Source organism: Onychomys torridus, chromosome 11, assembly GCF_903995425.1.
Source record: "Onychomys torridus chromosome 11, mOncTor1.1, whole genome shotgun sequence".
NCBI classification, from domain to species: Eukaryota; Metazoa; Chordata; class Mammalia; order Rodentia; family Cricetidae; genus Onychomys; species Onychomys torridus.
This window is the reverse complement of record NC_050453.1, coordinates 28182364-28200015: the sequence shown is the minus strand read 5'-3', so window position 1 is coordinate 28200015 and position 17652 is coordinate 28182364. Positions and strand designations below refer to the sequence as shown.

The 17652-nt window shown below is 47.0% G+C and overlaps 1 protein-coding gene across 2 annotated transcripts; it reads right to left on the bottom strand.

The window, feature by feature from the left end:
* Nucleotides 1–3408: 3408 nt before the first annotated feature.
* Pogk (pogo transposable element derived with KRAB domain) lies at nucleotides 3409–14945 on the bottom strand. 2 transcript variants are annotated; one of them, XM_036202752.1, is made up of 6 exons: nucleotides 14808–14873; nucleotides 14066–14422; nucleotides 13499–13632; nucleotides 8135–8261; nucleotides 7338–7436; nucleotides 3409–5709 (listed from the first exon to the last, which is right to left on the bottom strand). In XM_036202752.1, exons 3-6 carry the CDS (start codon nucleotides 13628–13630, stop codon nucleotides 4247–4249), a joined length of 1821 nt encoding a protein of 606 aa, XP_036058645.1. In that variant the 5' UTR covers nucleotides 13631–13632; nucleotides 14066–14422; nucleotides 14808–14873; the 3' UTR covers nucleotides 3409–4246. The 2 variants fall into 2 exon arrangements, with proteins under 2 accessions (XP_036058645.1, XP_036058644.1); XM_036202751.1 differs by lacking the exon at nucleotides 14066–14422 and having other exon boundaries at nucleotides 14808–14945.
* Between the last annotated feature and the right edge of the window lie 2707 nt (nucleotides 14946–17652).

Genomic DNA, 17652 nt, shown 5'->3' with positions numbered 1-17652 from the left:
AAAACATTCTTGGAAGAAGGCTGTTGGAAACTGGGTAATTTCAGAGTTACTTCCAAGTTGTTCCTACCCTAAGGTTTTTAGTCATGGGTTTAGCCACAGGTGACTGCACCAAGTCTGCCTTGCTTTACTAGGCACACCAGGGATCCAGCACATAGTAGCTCTGCACTTCTGTCATCCCCTGCTGTGACCAAGTCCACCCAACACTTCTCCACTGTCTAATGGCACACAAGAAAGGCCTGTGAATACAATGCTCTCACTTGAGAAGTTTATGAAAAAAGGAACGATTTCCGTTTATCAACTTGTTAGGACATTTTGACTCATCCTTAACTTTTAGGATGTCCTTTTATGACAGTGACACTGCTATGTCCTTTATCAGACTAACACTGCTAAAACATGACTCACTGAGGAAACCTATCCAAACACCTCCAACTTTTAAGAATTAGTTTAAAACCCCATATTCCCCTCAATTAAAAAAAAAAAAAATGCTTGTAACAGTACATCCCATGAAGACTTTGCTTCAAAGGTGTAATACAGTGCTACCAAATCTGATGAATAAATTATAGGCAATAGCTTCACATTTTTTAACTTAAAAATTTAAAACTTTTGGCAATATGGGCAGATAAATAAAACCACCGGAGCCTATTGTCTTTGTTATCAAAGTTTATTACTGGGATCAGTTTCTAGTAGGGAGTAGTCTCAATGTGCTATGGCAATTCTTGGTAACTGTTACTCTGCTAAACAGCTGTACTGGGCTCTGTTAGGCATAGATCATCTTAACTCAGTGGAAGAAAGGGCCCAGAAGACCCTGACAGCAGAACCACCACTATAAGAAAGTTCCAGTGCTATGTAACCTGTAAGGCATCTCAGCTGATGAGTGGTGTTATGGAATGAAAGACAAGTTAAGTCTATTTTCTACTTTTCGTCAAGATACTTGGCTTCTGTGTGGAAACCCCAACATGGCATCTTTTAAGCTCACAAAATAAAGTTGGGAAAGAGGACAGTGGAAAGCAGAAGAAAAAAAAAACAAAACACAACTGATGGTATGGAGTGTAACTGATGCCATTTGGGGATGACAAGACAGAACAGTACAAAGCTAATGGGAAACAAAATGTCAGTCTATTCAGATCTTAGAAGTCAATGTCATGTGTTTGGAACTCTGACAAACAGGGCAGGTGTAATGACTGGTTAAAACAGATCAGAAAAGTGGACGGCAAACAGGAGAATGAGTACCTGAGTAGAAACTGGTAAATATGCCCAGAAGTGTACAGCGTCCACGTGAGCTGAGTGGAGGAAGAAGTGGTCACAGCAACCTGTTGGCCAGATTGAGTATTTGGAATGACAGATCTAGTAATGGCTTTGCCTCTGAGGTTCTGGTAGAATTTTTGTAGCACAGATAGCTTTGAAGGAATGTTTTTTTTAACAGTTGACTTAGGCAGAATGCAAGTTACTATTGTGGAAACGTCAATGACTCACCTATTCCTGTAGAGTTGAAGTCTAAAAGCAGCTGTGGCTCAAGGCCCGACCCCTCCCACTGCCCTTTTGATAAAAAATATTAAAGAAATTAACCAAGTAAGTATGAGTCAGTGGGCCCTGTTCTGCGTAGACTTGGTTTGTGAACCCAAGGGTTGCCTCATTAAAGAGGGTGACAGGGAAAGTAGTAGGCCATTAAATAAGACCCTAAAAAGATCTAGCTGCCAACCAGATTACAAAGGTAAAGTTAACATCATTCATCTTAAACTCTTATCTTCCATACTAACCTAGTTTACCTACAGAAAAGCCATGTTCCGGCACCAAGCCAGTGTCTGGATTTTGCTGTTATTAATCTCATTCCCTCAGTGAGATGCGGAAGTAACAGTAGTACACGAGTGAGTGAGTGAGGGGTTTCTGCAAAAGCTTTTTCTGTGGAGCCAGGTTCTGCTGAAGCATCTGCAAAGGTATACTCTTGAGGGTTCTGCTCCTCAGAAAAGACACAAGAGCTGTGGTGACAGGTACATCTTGGTGCTGAACAATGTTCTCTTCTCCAGGAAATATCTTTGTCCATTCATGTTTACAGGCTTCTATAATGGGCAGAGAAGACAGCTCCAAAAGGAGAGATGGGGTGGAATGTTTCTTTTCTAAGCTTGTTGCTAAACTTAAGGGTCTTAGACTTGGCTGACATCACATGGGGTGGATGGGTGGGGTTGTCTTGAGATGGGGTACTCTGGCTGCATCCAGACCTGGGATGCTCAGAGCCTCATTGCCCTTTTTCATCTCTCTGCAGCCATCTTCTTACAAGGTTTTTCCTCCCACGTTTCAACCATAGCTTGGATTTCTGGCTATCTCCTAGCTTTTAACAAAAACAGTAGTCTATTTCATGACAGGAGGAGGTTTAATGCTGTTGTGTGGGTCTTGTTTGCTGTGAATCCGTCTTTTTCCATCACTCCCCAGCAGCTGTACAGCGGTGGTGGCATCTGGAGGAGCAGCTCACGCTGATGTGAGATGCAAGTACCTGTGTGCACAGCTGTGGCTTAGCGTGGTTTCTGCCCTCTCCTCTTCTGGCAGTTTTTGATTGGATTCCTGGAGTGGTAAGGTGCTTAGAAAATGGAAAATGTTTTCTAACAAGGGGGTGGGGGGGAGCAAGAAAAGACAAAAAACTGCAACTCGAAGTCTGGAGCCAATGGGGGCGGCAGTGGTCAACAGAAAGGGCCTGAATCCATGGGACTTTATACAGAATGGGGACATGGGGAGAAAGCCTGACAGTTACCTTGAATGCAGTAAGAAGAACCGCATGCTCTACCCTAAGTTTAGAGCTCAGTGTCAAGGGTAGGAGATGAGAGCAGGAAGGAGGTGTATGTCACCAAGAGCCTGTGATTATACAGCACAAAATGGGTGGGCAAGTAAAATGTCCACTAACTTTTTAAAAGGGGAAGATGTGTTAGGATAGTGTTAAAGACAGGCTGCAGGGGGATTGAAAAGGAAAATGAGAATGGGTGACTTGTCTGTGCTTCCCATGTGTCCCCACTCTGGCATTCTCCTGCTTGCTCAAGGTGTGTACGCAGGGCTGCAGGCTTTTGCTAGGTGGGCTCTGCTGGGCCCCATTTCTGCTTTCTTCAGAAGTGGCTCCTCTTCTGCACATAACCCCCACCCCACTCGATGATCTTAGGGCCTTAAATTTTACTCATTGTACTACTATTTCTGGTGCAGATTAATTTTTAAAGAAGGTTTGGTTTTATGTATATACAGGTGAGCTGGCAGGAGGCTACGCGCACCATATTCATGCAGTAATTGGCAGAGGCCAGAAGAGGGCACTGTATCCCCTGGAACTGGAATTACAGCTGGTTGTGAGCTGTCATGTGGGTGCTGGGAACTGAACCCCAGTCTTCTGCAAGAAGGAACAGTGAGCACCCTTAACTGCCGAGCCATCTCTCTAGCCCAAGATTTACTTTTAATTATGTATATACTGTGTTTCTTCTGTGTGTGGAACTGTGCATGTGACTGCAGGTGCCTAGGAGGCTAAGAGGTCCTGGGATCCCCTGAAGCTACAGGTGGTTCAGAGCAGCATGATATGGGTGCTGGGAATGACACTGTTCTCTTAACGGCTGAACAAGCTCTGCACCACTTCAAAGATTCAGTTAAAATGCCCTCCAGCTGACAACAGGTACTGCCTGGGGTGGCTCAGCCCAACTGAAGTTCCACTAAGATGTTTAAGCTCTCAACCCTCCTAGAGGAAAGCAAACAGTACACATTATATCTCCCTGCTGGGCATGGCATGAGCACCCTAGGACTCAGACCTGAACCTCAGAGATACTAAAGGCAGACTTCATTCTCTCCCCTGGTCATGGTCCTGCAGATGAGCAAAAGGCAGTGCAACTGTGTTAAGTAATGCAAGCAAACAGACCAGCCCTGAAAGTTCAGCATTTATAAGAGAAAGAAGTTATCTTTTCAGATTGACTTTGTGTGAACAGAACAAGGTTGGCCTGTGCTTTTATGCCCAAGTGACTTTTAGCCGTGGTACTGCTCTTGTGTGAAGTGCTATGGCAGCTCCTTGTTCATCTTACCCACTACACAAGCACTCTTGAATGCAGGCCACAGAATAAGATACAGAAGAGAGAATGCTGACGACCCGTTGTCTACACTGGCATGGCAGGCTTATTTAAAGAGAACTTGAAAAGAGAAACTAACGGCCAGAAAAGAAGTGAGTGCTAGCCATGACTGGAACACCGGTGACAGATCCACTCCTGACCAGTTAGTTACCTGACCTCTTCCTTCAGTTACCCTCAGCCACACTTTCAGGATCACAGTCTTTTGGTGCCTCTCTGCTCAAGTCGCTATCAATTTCCCATAGGACGTCATCTTCCTCCTCTAAGTTGCTGGAGATGTGGCACTTTCTGAACCCCTGGACAATTGATTCACTTGAGATGCTGTTCCATGCAACCATGACCCACTCCAGGAAGAGGCCCAGGGGTGGCTTCTTAGCATTTCCAGTGGGGCTCAGTGCCAAGTTCCCCGCCAAAAGCCAGTTGGAATACTGGGCCCGAACACTGTCATTCAGAGGCTTGTAGACCACCATGTCCAGCACCTGCAGCTGGGAGGTCAGGCCCCCTGGGATGATCACCATGTCTGTATTCATGCTTTCCATGGAGCTCTTCACGGAGTCAGTAGCATGACACCGGAAGCCATTCAGGATCAGCATTCCTCGCTGTCTGGGCACAGCTCCATTTCTCCGTCTCCACACAACTTCTAACCAGTCTTGCATCAAGTCCTCAGTCATCCACCCATATCGGTGGCATCGGATTTCCATGCCACTGGGGAACTTCCCAGGGGGGATGTATGTCCCCCTCAAAATGATGTATGGGGGTAACTTCCTCCCATCAGCCAAGACACCCAGCATGGCTGTGATCTTCAATTTCTCCCTACCCGGTGTCTTGACCAAGACAGGCTTTTCGCCCTGGTTGTCAACAGTCACTCTAGAGGGCACTTCTAAGCAGATGGGTGTCTCGTCCGCATTGCCCATGTGGGCCACTTCGTAGTCATGTGTCCGGCGCAGAGTCAGCACACTCTGCTGGTAAGTGATGAGCTTCTCGGTCAGGTCCTCGGCCAGGTGCTGGGGAACCGGCACTTTCTGCCTCAGAGACAGGTCATACCTTCTCATCATTCTCCTGCACCAGCCCACGCTTGCCTTGAACCCTTTCTCTGGAATGTTCATTTCCTGGGCGATTTCAAGAGCTTTCAGCTGCATTGCCTCCCTGGTGATGGGATCCCCTTTGGCCTGCATGTATCTGACATACTCGGCCACACGCTGGTCCACCAGAGCAAACCTCCCATTCTTGGGGCCTCGGAATGCCCGCCGCATGGCATGGGCATTTTGGAGCTGAGGCTTCACTTTTCGCCAGTCTCGAACGTTCTTTTCTAGGACTCCAAACTGCTTGGCAGCCTGACAGTTGTTAGTGCTCTCAGCATACTCTACCACCATCAACTTGAACCCTGCGTCGTAACTGCGGCGCATGCCCCGACTGAACTGAAACCGGCTGCCTAAGTCATCAGCTGAGAGGTCATACCCCGGGAAGCCCAGGGCCATGCAGAAGGGGTACCCCTCACTCCACTCAGGCAGTTCAGAGATGTCCCGAGGCAGATGCCAAAAGCTGTGGAGGTGCTGAGGGTGAGGGAAATAGGAGGTGGCATTCACTGGGCTTGCCCAATGTGGAGTCGTAAAGTCGGGGTCTTCATTTTCTAGAAGACAAATAAGGAGGGACAAAAATAGTGCCACGATGTAAAATGGTTTGTTCATAGATTTGGGGAGGTCATAATGTTTAATCTGGCACCCATCAAAAGTGAACCAAAAGTTTAACAAATAATACAGCCTAAGTCCTTACCTATGTCTCATTAGCAGGGATACTGTGTGTAGCAGAGGATCTTTGCAGTTGAGCAGAGAGACCACAGATGCTATGAAATACCAAGGTCACCAAGCTAGGCAGTGACAAGAGAACTGAATACAGGTGCTAAGCCTGGAGCAAACAATATCAGGGCCATGTCTGGATGAAAACAATGTTTATGTGTGGGCCTAGTGGTGTAGACCTGTAATCCCAGCTATTTGGGAGGCAAAGGCAGGAGGATCACAAGCCCAATGCTACACTGGGCTCAAAATACAAAGGAAAAAACAAACAAACAAACAAACAAACAACAACAGCTGGGGCTAGAGCTTGCTTAGCATGTCATGGCCCTAGGGTCCGTCCTTACTCCCATACCACAAGCATCACCCAATGTTTATGTGGATGGGAAAACAACTACTACCTAATACAAAAATCTGGAAGCACCGTGTAAGCGCTAAGTCATAGCCCTTGAACTGAACCAAACCAGACCAAAATAAAACAACAAATCTATGGCAAAACCCATGTCAGCAAAATTAAGCCTATAATGCAGACACCTGGTTCGTGCACAGCAAAGACAAAGCTGTTTCATTGTACATTTACATTTGGAAGGTAGTCACAGGAAACATGGTTTATGGTGATTACTGTATCTTCCGAACATAAAGCCACCAGCTATAAAATGCACTATTCTGTATCACGAGAAGAAAAGAATAACTCTCACATGCCATTCATTTTAAGAGGCATTCTCATTGCAAAGTTAGTAAAGCAAAAAGGAGAGCATGTGTGGAATCTGTGACTATACCATTTTAAACCCAGCCATAGAGAAAAGCAAATATATTTTGGTAGTCTCAAAACTATGATACACATATATATGTAAGTGTAAGTATGTAGGTGTATGGGGGTGCACTTACACACATACTTTTTTTTCTTCAAGATAGTCTCATGTAGCTCAGGCTGGCCAAGGATGACCTTGAACTTCAGATCCTCCTGCCTCTACCTCCCAAGTGTTGGGATTAAATGTATTTTTCCAACCATTTCTTTGGATAAACTAGGGACTTCTTAGAAATAACTATTCAAACATGTACTATATCTGTTAGTGCCTTTCCTACCCAGAATGGAAGAGAAAGCCTAGAGTAAATCAATCTACAAATGTGCTGTGCCTTTCCTCTCATATTTGTAGAGGCATATGGCATGGTACCAAAGTCCATGTTCTTTCAGGTGTGGACCAAATGCTCTATCAACCTCAGTTCACTTCATCCACACACCAGGTTGCACATCAAAGTGTAAACTCACGACCAATAATGAAGAAATGGAGGCCTAGCAGAAAGACGTTACCCCAAGTCCATACAGTACTAGAAAGGGGGATCTTTACATTCCAAAGCCTATACATAATCTTTGTGCCTCACTCCTAAATACCCTACAGAATACACATGGAAACTGAAAACCCAGCTTGTTTCCCTTGGGCATATGCTGAACTGGTTCACTCATTACCTGCAAAGGTTACTCCATGGAGCCGCCACTCATCAGGATTAGGATACTCCTCTTCCCTTTCCAACCGACTGATCAGGTCTGGCTTAGGGAATGGGAATTCTGTTCATAAGAAATAAAGTAGGGGAACAGCTGTGTTTTACCGAGTAAGAAACACCTTCACCCCCCACTGTAGAAGATGGGAACAGAGCTTGGTGATACTTAAAGACATAAAGCATGGAAAGCAGTCTGTCCAGGCATTCCTGGATTTCTGCTAACAGAGCTGGACTAGCAACAGCCAAGCAGTGACTAGCAGGGAGGTAGATGGATAAAGCTATCGAAACAATCAGTATTTCAGAACCCAGCTGATCAAAACTGGAAAATTCTCCCAAATGGTTATACTCTGAGAAGAGGGATAATGTCAGTGTGTATTTTGGGGAGTACTCCTGGATGTATCCCCAGTTGTCTGAGGCTGATAGGACAACAAAGCTTTCCTTCCCAAGGATCAAGAAAACAAAGGCCTAGATCTATGATGGCATTTTGAAGGCTATCCTTTTTTTTTTCTTTTTTTCTTTTTTTTAAAGTAATGGGAACACTTGGGCCTAAAGAGGACTGTTCTAAGAGGTAACACAAGTTTCCAAATAGAAGGGTGTACTCTGTATGTCTTGTCCAAATCAAAACCAGGAAAGGAAGCTGGCACAGGCACAGGGAAGGGAGTCCCATTCAGATGAGGAGACTGGAGGCAGCAGGGAAGACAAGAGACAGTGGTACAGTTCTCTGGGTCCAGAGCTCCCCAGAGATAAAGGAAAACAAAGCATTACCCAGGGACAGGACAGTCTCGTAATTCATCCTCATGACTTCCCGGTAGAGGGCTTTTTGTTGTTCTGTCAAAACTTCCCACTCCTCATCCGAAAAATATATGGCCACCTCCTCAAATAGGGCTGGGACCTGGAACATGAACAGCACTTTCTCAATGACTGGTGTGTACATGCACACAGATGGTCATATCTGCTGGGCTGTGACAGACAAGTGGGTAGAACACAGCCTTCACTCTCACAGGTCAGGGCTCTCACCTGTAATGGTCTGTCCAGTCTCATTGCTCTTGGGAACGGGGTATGCAGGCCCTCCTGAGTCCCACCACAGCAGCTGCCATCCTCAGGCTAGGTGACCCTGGGCATCATCTCCTCAGGTACTGCATGCTATCTGCTCACAGTTCACTTGGGACTCCAAAGTCAAGAACCAGCCATACCCCAAATAAGTATCCCCCCTGAAGATGTCACCCCAACCTACACCTCCCTATCTCCCAGCCAGAAGCCCAGGTACCTGGATTTCAAGCTGAACAGGATTACTGCTTTCCACAGTATCTTTGTGGATCACACAGACTTTCCTCTTCTAAGAGTCAACACTTCCTACTGCTGACTCAAGACCAAAGCTATCCTGAGGAGAGCCAGCCAGAGAAGGCATGTAGGCCCTTCCAATCTATAGGAGCTAAGTAGCAGAGAAGGGCTAATTCGAGCTTCACTTACAGAATGAGATCCCAGCAAAATGGTGGGCATGTATGCCAGACCAGGCTCCCTGCTCCCTCCCCCATTCCATCCATCCCTTTTTTGGATTCCAAAAGGAGGGAGTGCTTTCCTAGCTAAAGATGACCAGCAACCAAAACCTCTTACTTTTCCAATGGATTTGCTTTTCTTTCTTCTGCATTTTCTTTTGTGGCCATTAAAAATCATACTCCAAAGCTCAAACTTAGTGTTAAGAAATCACTAATGAACTTATTTCAGGCTGTCCACTTTGCATTCTTCTTCAAACTTCCTCAAAACTGTATCTTGGGCTTGGATGATCATATTGTCTCTCCTTAGCTTAGAAACATCAGTATATATATGGCCTACAGCCTCTTCAGTCAAGCTGTCAATCACTCACACATCCTGGCCTTTCTTCCCTTGTTAACTAGGCCTACTTACTGTATTGCCACCACCACACGATCTTCTATATGGGAACATTTACTAGGACAGGCCCTATAACTGATTCCTGATCTCCCCCAGTACTGTCACAGAAGAGCAAAGATATTCCAGTTTAGCAAGGGCTGGGGGAAATGGGATCAGAGGATCCTCACACACACAAAAGACACACAGCCAACAGTGGCAAGGTTGAGATGTGGACCCAGCACTGTGTGAGTCCAAGGTTCTCACTAGAGAGGAGAAAGCTTTGTCCTGAGTGACTCTCCACCTATGCTGCAGCTGTATTAACTGCTCATTGTTCCCTGATACCTATATACCTCTGCCCACTCTTCCCCTTGGCTCCTGAGGTCCTCTTCTTTCACACACAGCTGTCTAGGCCAGGCAACACTAGTCTCCAGGCTGTATGCACACTTACACAACACCTTGACGTCCCATGCTCAACACTCTGGTGCCTTGTCACACTGTGCATTTGGTTTCATGTCTCTGCTCATCACTTCGATCTGACTTTGCTGAAAAGAGCCTGTGCTGACTTTGTTTCCCTAAGCCTAAGATGCTCCTATAGCTCAGTGGTTCTCCACCTTCCTAATGCTGTGACCCTTTAATATAGTTCCTCACGCTGGTGACCCCCAATGGTAAACTTATTTCATAACTGTAATTCTGCTTTTGTTATGAACTGTAAATACCTGATATACAGGGTATCTGCAGCCCCTGTGAAAGGGTTGGAAACCACTGCTATAGCTAGCTAGTAGGCACATACCATGTGTTACTGAAGGAGTTATTGAGGCAAATATATTACCTCTGGATTTCTCTTCTCTTGTCATACTTGGTACAGTTTTAAATAATTAAAACTTTATTTGTTAAAAAAAAAACCCAAGTCTCCGGGCAGTGGTGGTACACGCCTTTAGTCCCAGCACTCGGGAGGCAGAGCCAGGCGGATCTCTGTGAGTTCGAGGCCAGCTTGGACTACCAAGTGAGTTCCAGGAAAGGCGCAAAAGCTACACAGAGAAACCCTGTCTCGAAAAACAAATAAACAAAAACCAAAACAAACAAACAAACAAACAAACAAACAAATAAAAAACTCAAGACCAAAAAACCAAGTCAACTCTTTGGAGTAAAATTGAATAAAAGTTCTTCATATGTGGAAGAGAAGGCAATACAAATGGTGTGGCCCCTAGGCATTCCTCAGACTTCCTCAATCTGGAAACCAGGCAACTCAAGAGAATTTCCAGTGTTTTCTATTCCTACTACCCAAGATTTTAAACAACTCTCTCTTCGGCCTTTCACTCCCTTACAAGTTCCAGATCTAGGCCATAACTATTTATAATCTCCTTCCGTTCACTGACAGAAGAATGCAAGCCTCGTTATATCAATCCCTGCAGACAGAGCAGGTAACACATTCTAGACCTGGATAAATGTTGACTTTCAAGAGCTGGTGTGGGGACTCATGCTCTCCTAATTATCATGTGGCTAGAGGATCTTCAAACAAGTCCACAACAAGCACCCCACCCCAGGCACAATAGAGAGGCCTAGAAAGTCTTCCCAGAGCCCTGTGAAGAAGGGGCAAGACTGAGCCCTGCTATGCAGACCTTTGATTTGATCAAAGACAACAGAAGGTAAACAGCACTGGCGCTGGTTAACACTGAGAAAGAAGCCAGGCAGTCTGCAGGCAGTTCAAGCTAGGGTCATCCTTCCTTGGCCTAACAGGTAAGAACCTGCAATTCCTGTCCTTCCTCTCTCCCATGAGTAAGGGCTCATCAGAGAAGTGTTCTTTAGCTCCTGTGCACTGCCTTGCTCTCCTGGGAAGCTAGCATTCCCATACTTACCTCCAAGGTAACTGTTTTGTAAAGCACTTCACACTTGGAGGCCTACTACACAACAGGCATCTGAGGGGAGTTGGAGCCCCTGCTGGGTCAGGCACTGCCTGGGGTATTTCCATGCACGTAAACATATTATCTCTTTAAATTATTTAAATAAGCTATGGATATGGGGATTGCTGCTGAACTTTCATGGTTAAGGAAACAGTGGCTAAGCAGTCTGGCTGAATTCATACAGCTACAGTCTGATAGAGACTCTGGCCTTACCAAGGTGACTAGTATGTAATCCTTCCCAGCTCTGCTCTACAGAGTCTATTAATGTAGGCTGACTTAAGATTCACTCCTCAACGGGGCACGCCTTTAATCCCATTACTCAGGAGGCAGAGGCAGGTGGATCTCTTTGAATTCGAGGCCAGCCTGGTCTACGGAGTGAGTTCCAGGACAGGCTCCAAAACTACACAGAGAGAAACCTTGCCTCGAAAAACCCAAGACTCATTCCTCAGAGTTACTCAGGCCAGCTCTAACCACCCAGTGCAGCACACCATGTGCCCTGGCTTACCTTCTGCTATGGCCTCCTGTCTCATACTTAAGGTTCCAGCTTCAGGGAACTCTCAGGTCCACCCACAGCCAATCTCTCCCATGCCTCTGAACACGCTCTTCTCCTGCCTGGAGTGCAAGCTCTCTCCCTTCCCTTTCTTCATCCCGCTCAATATAAGGCTCAGTTCAAAGTACATTTTTCTTTCTATTGAAACTGTATTTTCACTCCAATTCTATTAGAGAGCAAGCTTACATGTTAAGTAGTTCTTATAAACCATCTTAATTATTATCAGAATACAGATTCTACTTTTTTCTTCTCCTAATTTAATGTGCTGGATCAGTGTCTCAACCATACACTACTGACATTTGGACTACCCAGTTCCTTGTTGTACACAGGGTACCTTCAACTGCACTGTAGATGTATTGGCTCAGAGTATGCTAGTGGGGCCTCATACCCAACCTCTACTTTGGGTCACAACAACTAAAGTCATCTCCGTATACTGTATATGTTCCAGGGTAGGGAGGGGACAAGACTGTTCACTGCTCAAGAGTAGGCTTTCTCCAGGAAGCACACTCTCAGGCCTGAATGACATTTTCCTGCTTTTGCATGTGAACTGACCTCCACTGCCTTGTCAGGCTCCTTTCCCTTCTGAGACTGGGGGCTCCACGAAGGCAGGGGCCTGTCTTAACATTGGGCAGTAGCTGTCGATGGACAGCAGACTTCCTAGAGGTTACAAATGCCCAAATCCCAGTCCCACCTCTCAAGCTGCCAGGCTCCCTTTTCCAGCCTCCAGCCACTCTACTCACTTTCTTCCCTGGGCCAGGTATGCTCCTCACCTGGCTCTTCTCATTTGCTCCATCAGATGTCTACTTTGACTGCACCTGATTTCCCTACTGCTCCCGCCCATTTATATATGCTGTTCAAGTTAGTCTCAGAATCCAGGGTTTCTGCTGCTTTGAGGTCTCCAAGCTGCCAGAACTGACTGCATGAGTCAGAACTGGGGAGGGACAGGGGAGACAACATGAATGGGTAAAAGGAAGCACATCTTCAGACCAGTAAGTCCAGAGCCTGGCGGTACATGGACTGTTTACACTGAGACATAACACGTTCCCCCTGCTAGGGCTGCAGCTCAGGAAGTCAGTGTACACAGGGATCCGGGGAGCAAAGCAGATCATCTTTTGGTACCTGAGGTTCTGCATTTGGAAGAAGGGTCCTTCTAGTTCTTTGCCTGCAGCATTGTGTTCTATGATGAAGGGCTTCCCTTTTATTGAGCACAAAGAATATTACATACTGATGATACTGATAATGTTTATATGCAATAAAAAAAAAAACTAAGCAATGTCAATTTATTTAAAACGTTGACAATTTAAATAAAATGCTTATTTAAAATGTTTACAGCTCATACTCAATTTCCATGACTCCAGTAACTACTGCAAATCAATGTATGTATTAAATACTGTAGCACTTACACTTATGTATCCGTTGGAGCTTAGCATTTCCACTTACACCCGGGGGACAGAGAGCACTGGGTGTCAACTGTTAGGCCTACATTCTCCTCATATCAACTCAATGACCCAATTCTTACATGCATTTGGTGCCTATAATATCTATGATGACATTATGTCAGGCACATGGGAAACGGGTGAATGAGAGAGAGACAAGAAGACAAGGTCTCAGTTTCTGAGACTTGTAATCAGCCTCGCACTGGAGGCCCGGTTTCCACCTCCATTATTTGCACTGCCTTTTGAAGCCCCAGGGTTGTTTTCTCAGGAATGTGAGCACATGAGACTGGGCTATTTTTATTTCCCATGTCTGCCCCAGGAGGCCTAGAGCAAGCCTGGCTCTCAGGCTGGATCCCACAACCCTCTTACTTACCCATGCGCCTTTTGAGTAAATTTGTACTTTCTGCATATCCATGGGGGGTCCATCCTCTAATTCTCGGATCTGAATCTCCTTTTCTTGCTCTTCTTTCAGAGTCAAATTTAGAGGGTAGGCTGGGGACTCCATCTCTGCATGCAAGATTTAGCAGACATGTCAGGTGTCAGTGTGAACTCTCAGACCGTGAGAAGGTGCCTGGGGCGCACACAAACCTGCAAAGCATTACCTGCTTCCAGTCAGAAGAAAGGGATTCAGGGAAAGTAGCTTATTTCATTATTATTAGAGGGGCTGGGGGCCGATAATATACCTGGCTAGCTTCAAATATTTCAAAAGCTTTCTGTGCTTCAGAAACCATTTGTACAGAAGGACAGAACCGAGAACAGTGGATGAGCAGTCCAGGAAGTGGTTTCAAACAGTGCACGGACAAGCTTAAGTTTCCCACTGGCCAGTACCAACTGAACACCGAATCTGGACCAGAGGAGAGCGGTGCTGATGTGCTACCAGGTCAAAGAGTCTGAGCCTAGACAGGACATTTAAATAGTTAGCAAAAGAAATACTTATCACCTGGATTTTTCAGATTCACAGGCGCTGTCCACAAGCCAGTTCAGAAACTTAACAGTCTTTCTTCCTTAGAGGACCTGCCAAAGCCAAGTCCGTGATACAGAGGGGTGTGCCTGGGTGGCGGAGGCCAACCCAGACCTGGCAGGATTCCTCCCCACTCTGGGTCGCAAATTCTCTGTGTATGAAGCCTCCTCAGGCCGGTACAAAGAGCTTCCCCTTAAAAGACTGCCGGCAACTGCTGGGTGTGTAGTGAGTGTGCATCTTGTGAGTCCCATTTTCCGGGACTTCCAAAGCAAAGATCTTCCCGGAGTTCGGAGTCAGCTTCTCCAATGTTTCCGGGGGCGGGGTGTGGAGGGCGGCCTGGGGAGGTAGGAATGCCCGTGAGGTCCCAGGAGCCGGGGCCTGAAGTTGGCCGCGGCCTGCGCCCGGCGGCCCGGCGGGAGGTGGGAGGGGCCGGCGCGAAGGTGCCCGCCGCCGCCGCCGCCGCCGCCGCCACCCCGACTCACTCTAGCCATCTTGCCCGACCCTTCCCGGACGGCCCCGGCACACGCCCCCCAGCTCGGGTTCCCGGTGCACCTGCGGGGCGGCGACAGCTCGCACCGCCCACCTCTCCGGCCGGCCCGCAACAAAGGCGGCGGCGGCGACGACAGCTGCCATCGGCGGCCCCCGCCCCGCCGCGGCTCAGCCTCTCCCCCACCAGCCCGGAGAAGGAGCCGCCCCAGCCCCGCGGCCCGCGCGCACTCACCCGGGCCGAGCGGACGGCGTCGCCGCAGGGGGCGGCAAGGGCTGCGGCCCGGCATTCACCGCGCCCTCGGCTCCGCCGCTCCAGCCGCCCCAGCACGGCCTCCGGCGACCGAGCGAGGACACGTGGTGGGAGGGGAGGGGAGGGCGGGGCCGAGGGTGTTAGGGGGCGGGCTAAGAGCGGTGACGTCAGCAGGCCTCGGCGGTGCTTCCGGCGACGTCGGCGCCGCGGCCCCCGTGCGCCCCATTGGTTTGGCTCGTTGCTAGCCGCCGAGGTGGGCGTTTGCTCGGCGGAGCACCGGTGAGCGCGCCGCTCAGGCGTCCAGAAATGCACTGTGACTCCAGCCCGCCGAGGAGGCGGAGCGGTGAGCGGGCTCCGCGTTTTTATTCTGTCCGGAGCGCTGTTCCTGGCGTTCCAGAGACGCCAACTTGAAGATGTTTGTAGTATTGCCCATTAACTCCCAAGCTTGTCATCCCCTGGACGGAAGAGCTGTGTAGACGTTCTTTCGAGTTGTTTGCCTGCAGCTCTGTGGAGACTATTCCAAGAGACCTCGAAACCCTCATTATTCCAGAAGATTCTACGGTTACAAGATTACTGTTGGGAGCTTGTTTAAAAACAAACAACAAAAACCCACTTGATACTTACTGAAACACTAAGAGAGATTCAGTTCTACTCGGGGGCTGGTGATTTATAGCCAAGAGGAAGGGGTGTGGATGTCAGGGGATGGAAAATTACTGAGAGGAATTAACAAAGGTTGAGGGATTCTTGCTAAACTCACTGAGCAGGATTCTTGTTGAAAGCAGGCCAGGGTGATCAGATATCAAGAGCACTGAACTGACTTTGGGGGATTCTTGCTAAAACTAGGCTGGGCAAGCCCAAGATGGGGCAGTACCCAGGCAGAGTGGCCTCTCCCAGGAGAGGACTCAAGAGCTTAACTGATCAAGGAAATAATCTTTTTTAAAAGATGTATTTTTATTATTTTAAATTATATGTGCGTAGGTATATGTTTATTCCTGAAGGGTAAGCACGAGACACCCCTGGAGTTGAAGTTACAGGTAGTTGTGAGCTGCCTGATGTGGAGACTGGGAACCAAACTCTGGTCCTCTCTAAGAGCTGTCTCCACAGCCCCATGCCGTTGAATAATCCTTCTGTACACTGTGAAAATGTGTTGCTCTCATTGTTATTAAAAAGCTGATTGGCTGATAGCTAGGCAGGATTTGGGGGACAGAGAGCATGCTGGGAAGAAAGATGAAGTCTGAGGAGGCTGGAGCTGCTGAAGAAGCAACATGGGACGTGCATAGATGAGGTCAAGGAGCCTTGCGGCAGCACATAGATGAATAGAAATGGGTTAATTTAAGTTGTAAGAGATAGTAATAACCCCGAGCTATCGGCTGAGCATTTATAATTAATATTAAGTCTCTGTGTGGTTATGTGGGAGAGACTGCTGGGACATAGAAAAACTCTGCCTACAGCCCCAAGAGAAGCTTTCTTTAAATATATATTTTAAAACTATTGCTTCTTTATGTGTGTGCATGCCCATGATGTGTGTGTAGGCACAAATGGCATGGCATGGATGTGCTCTGCTTTTAATACATAAACTACAGTACAGCGGACACATCTTTGAAATGTTAACACCTGACAAGAACAAAGAAGGCTTAATCATCAGACAGAAGTTAAAATATCGAGGGGGGGGGGTTAGAAGTTCTTTGTTGTTGTCTTAATGGACAGCTCTTTTGATGTGTAAATTTAATCTTTTAAAAGCAGGAGTGACAGCTTAAGTTGATTGATAATCTCATTTTAACTTTTCTGAGGGGATGACAGTGAGAAGGTTGTCAGGAAGAGACAAGGGTGCTGCTTATTGTTGGCACCCCAACTTCTTCCAAAAGTGAATGTGCGTTCTGATGTAAGAAAAAAGCAATACTAAGTTCTAATCTTTGAGAGCTCCAATATTATTTAAGTACCTGTAAGAAGAAGCTATCCAGTGACCCATTTGAATCTTTTAATTTTTTTTCAAAAGGATTTACTTATGTGTATGAGTGTTTGCATGTATGTCTTAGTATTGCTGTGATAAAACACCCTGGGCAAAAGCGTCTTGGGGAGGAAAGGGTTTATTTAAGCTCAACAGCGGTAGTCCATCATGAAGGCGAGTTGGGGCAGGGACTGAGGCAGAGACAGGAAGCAGTGCTGCTTACTGGTGGGCTCCTCAGACCGCTTTCTTACACCACCCAGGACCACCTGCCAGGGATGATGTCACCCAGTAGGCTAGCCCCTCTCACATCCATCATCAGTCAAGAAAACGGCCCACAGAACTGCCGATAAGCCAGTCCAAAGAAGGCATTTCCTCAAGTGACATTCCTTCTTCCCAAATATGTCTAAGTTTATGTCTAGTGGACAAAACCCAACCAGCACAATGTATATACATACACTACATGCCCATGCAGGTCTGAAGAGGACATTGGATCCCTTGGAACTCTAGTTACAGGTGGTCTGTGAGCCACCATGTGAGTCCTGGGAACTGAACCCAGGTCCTCTGCAAGAGCAATAAGTACCCTTAACCACTGAGCCATCTCCAGACCCTTGAATTCTTGTTTTGAAACAACAGCTCCATGCTTTCAATTACTGCCCCCTTTAGGGGCTTACTTGCTAAGAAGGCTTGCTCTCCAAACAGGTGCAGGTACCTTATTGGAACAATGCACTGCAGACATGAATATTCAAGTCGTTCTCTGAGTCTAGCCATTTCTGTCTGCTCGGCTTTCCTCAACTGCTAAAGGGGGAAGAATTGTACATTGCACGGGCTTTCCCTCAGTTTTATTCAGTGATTCGCTTCTCAGTACAACTTCATCTGAAT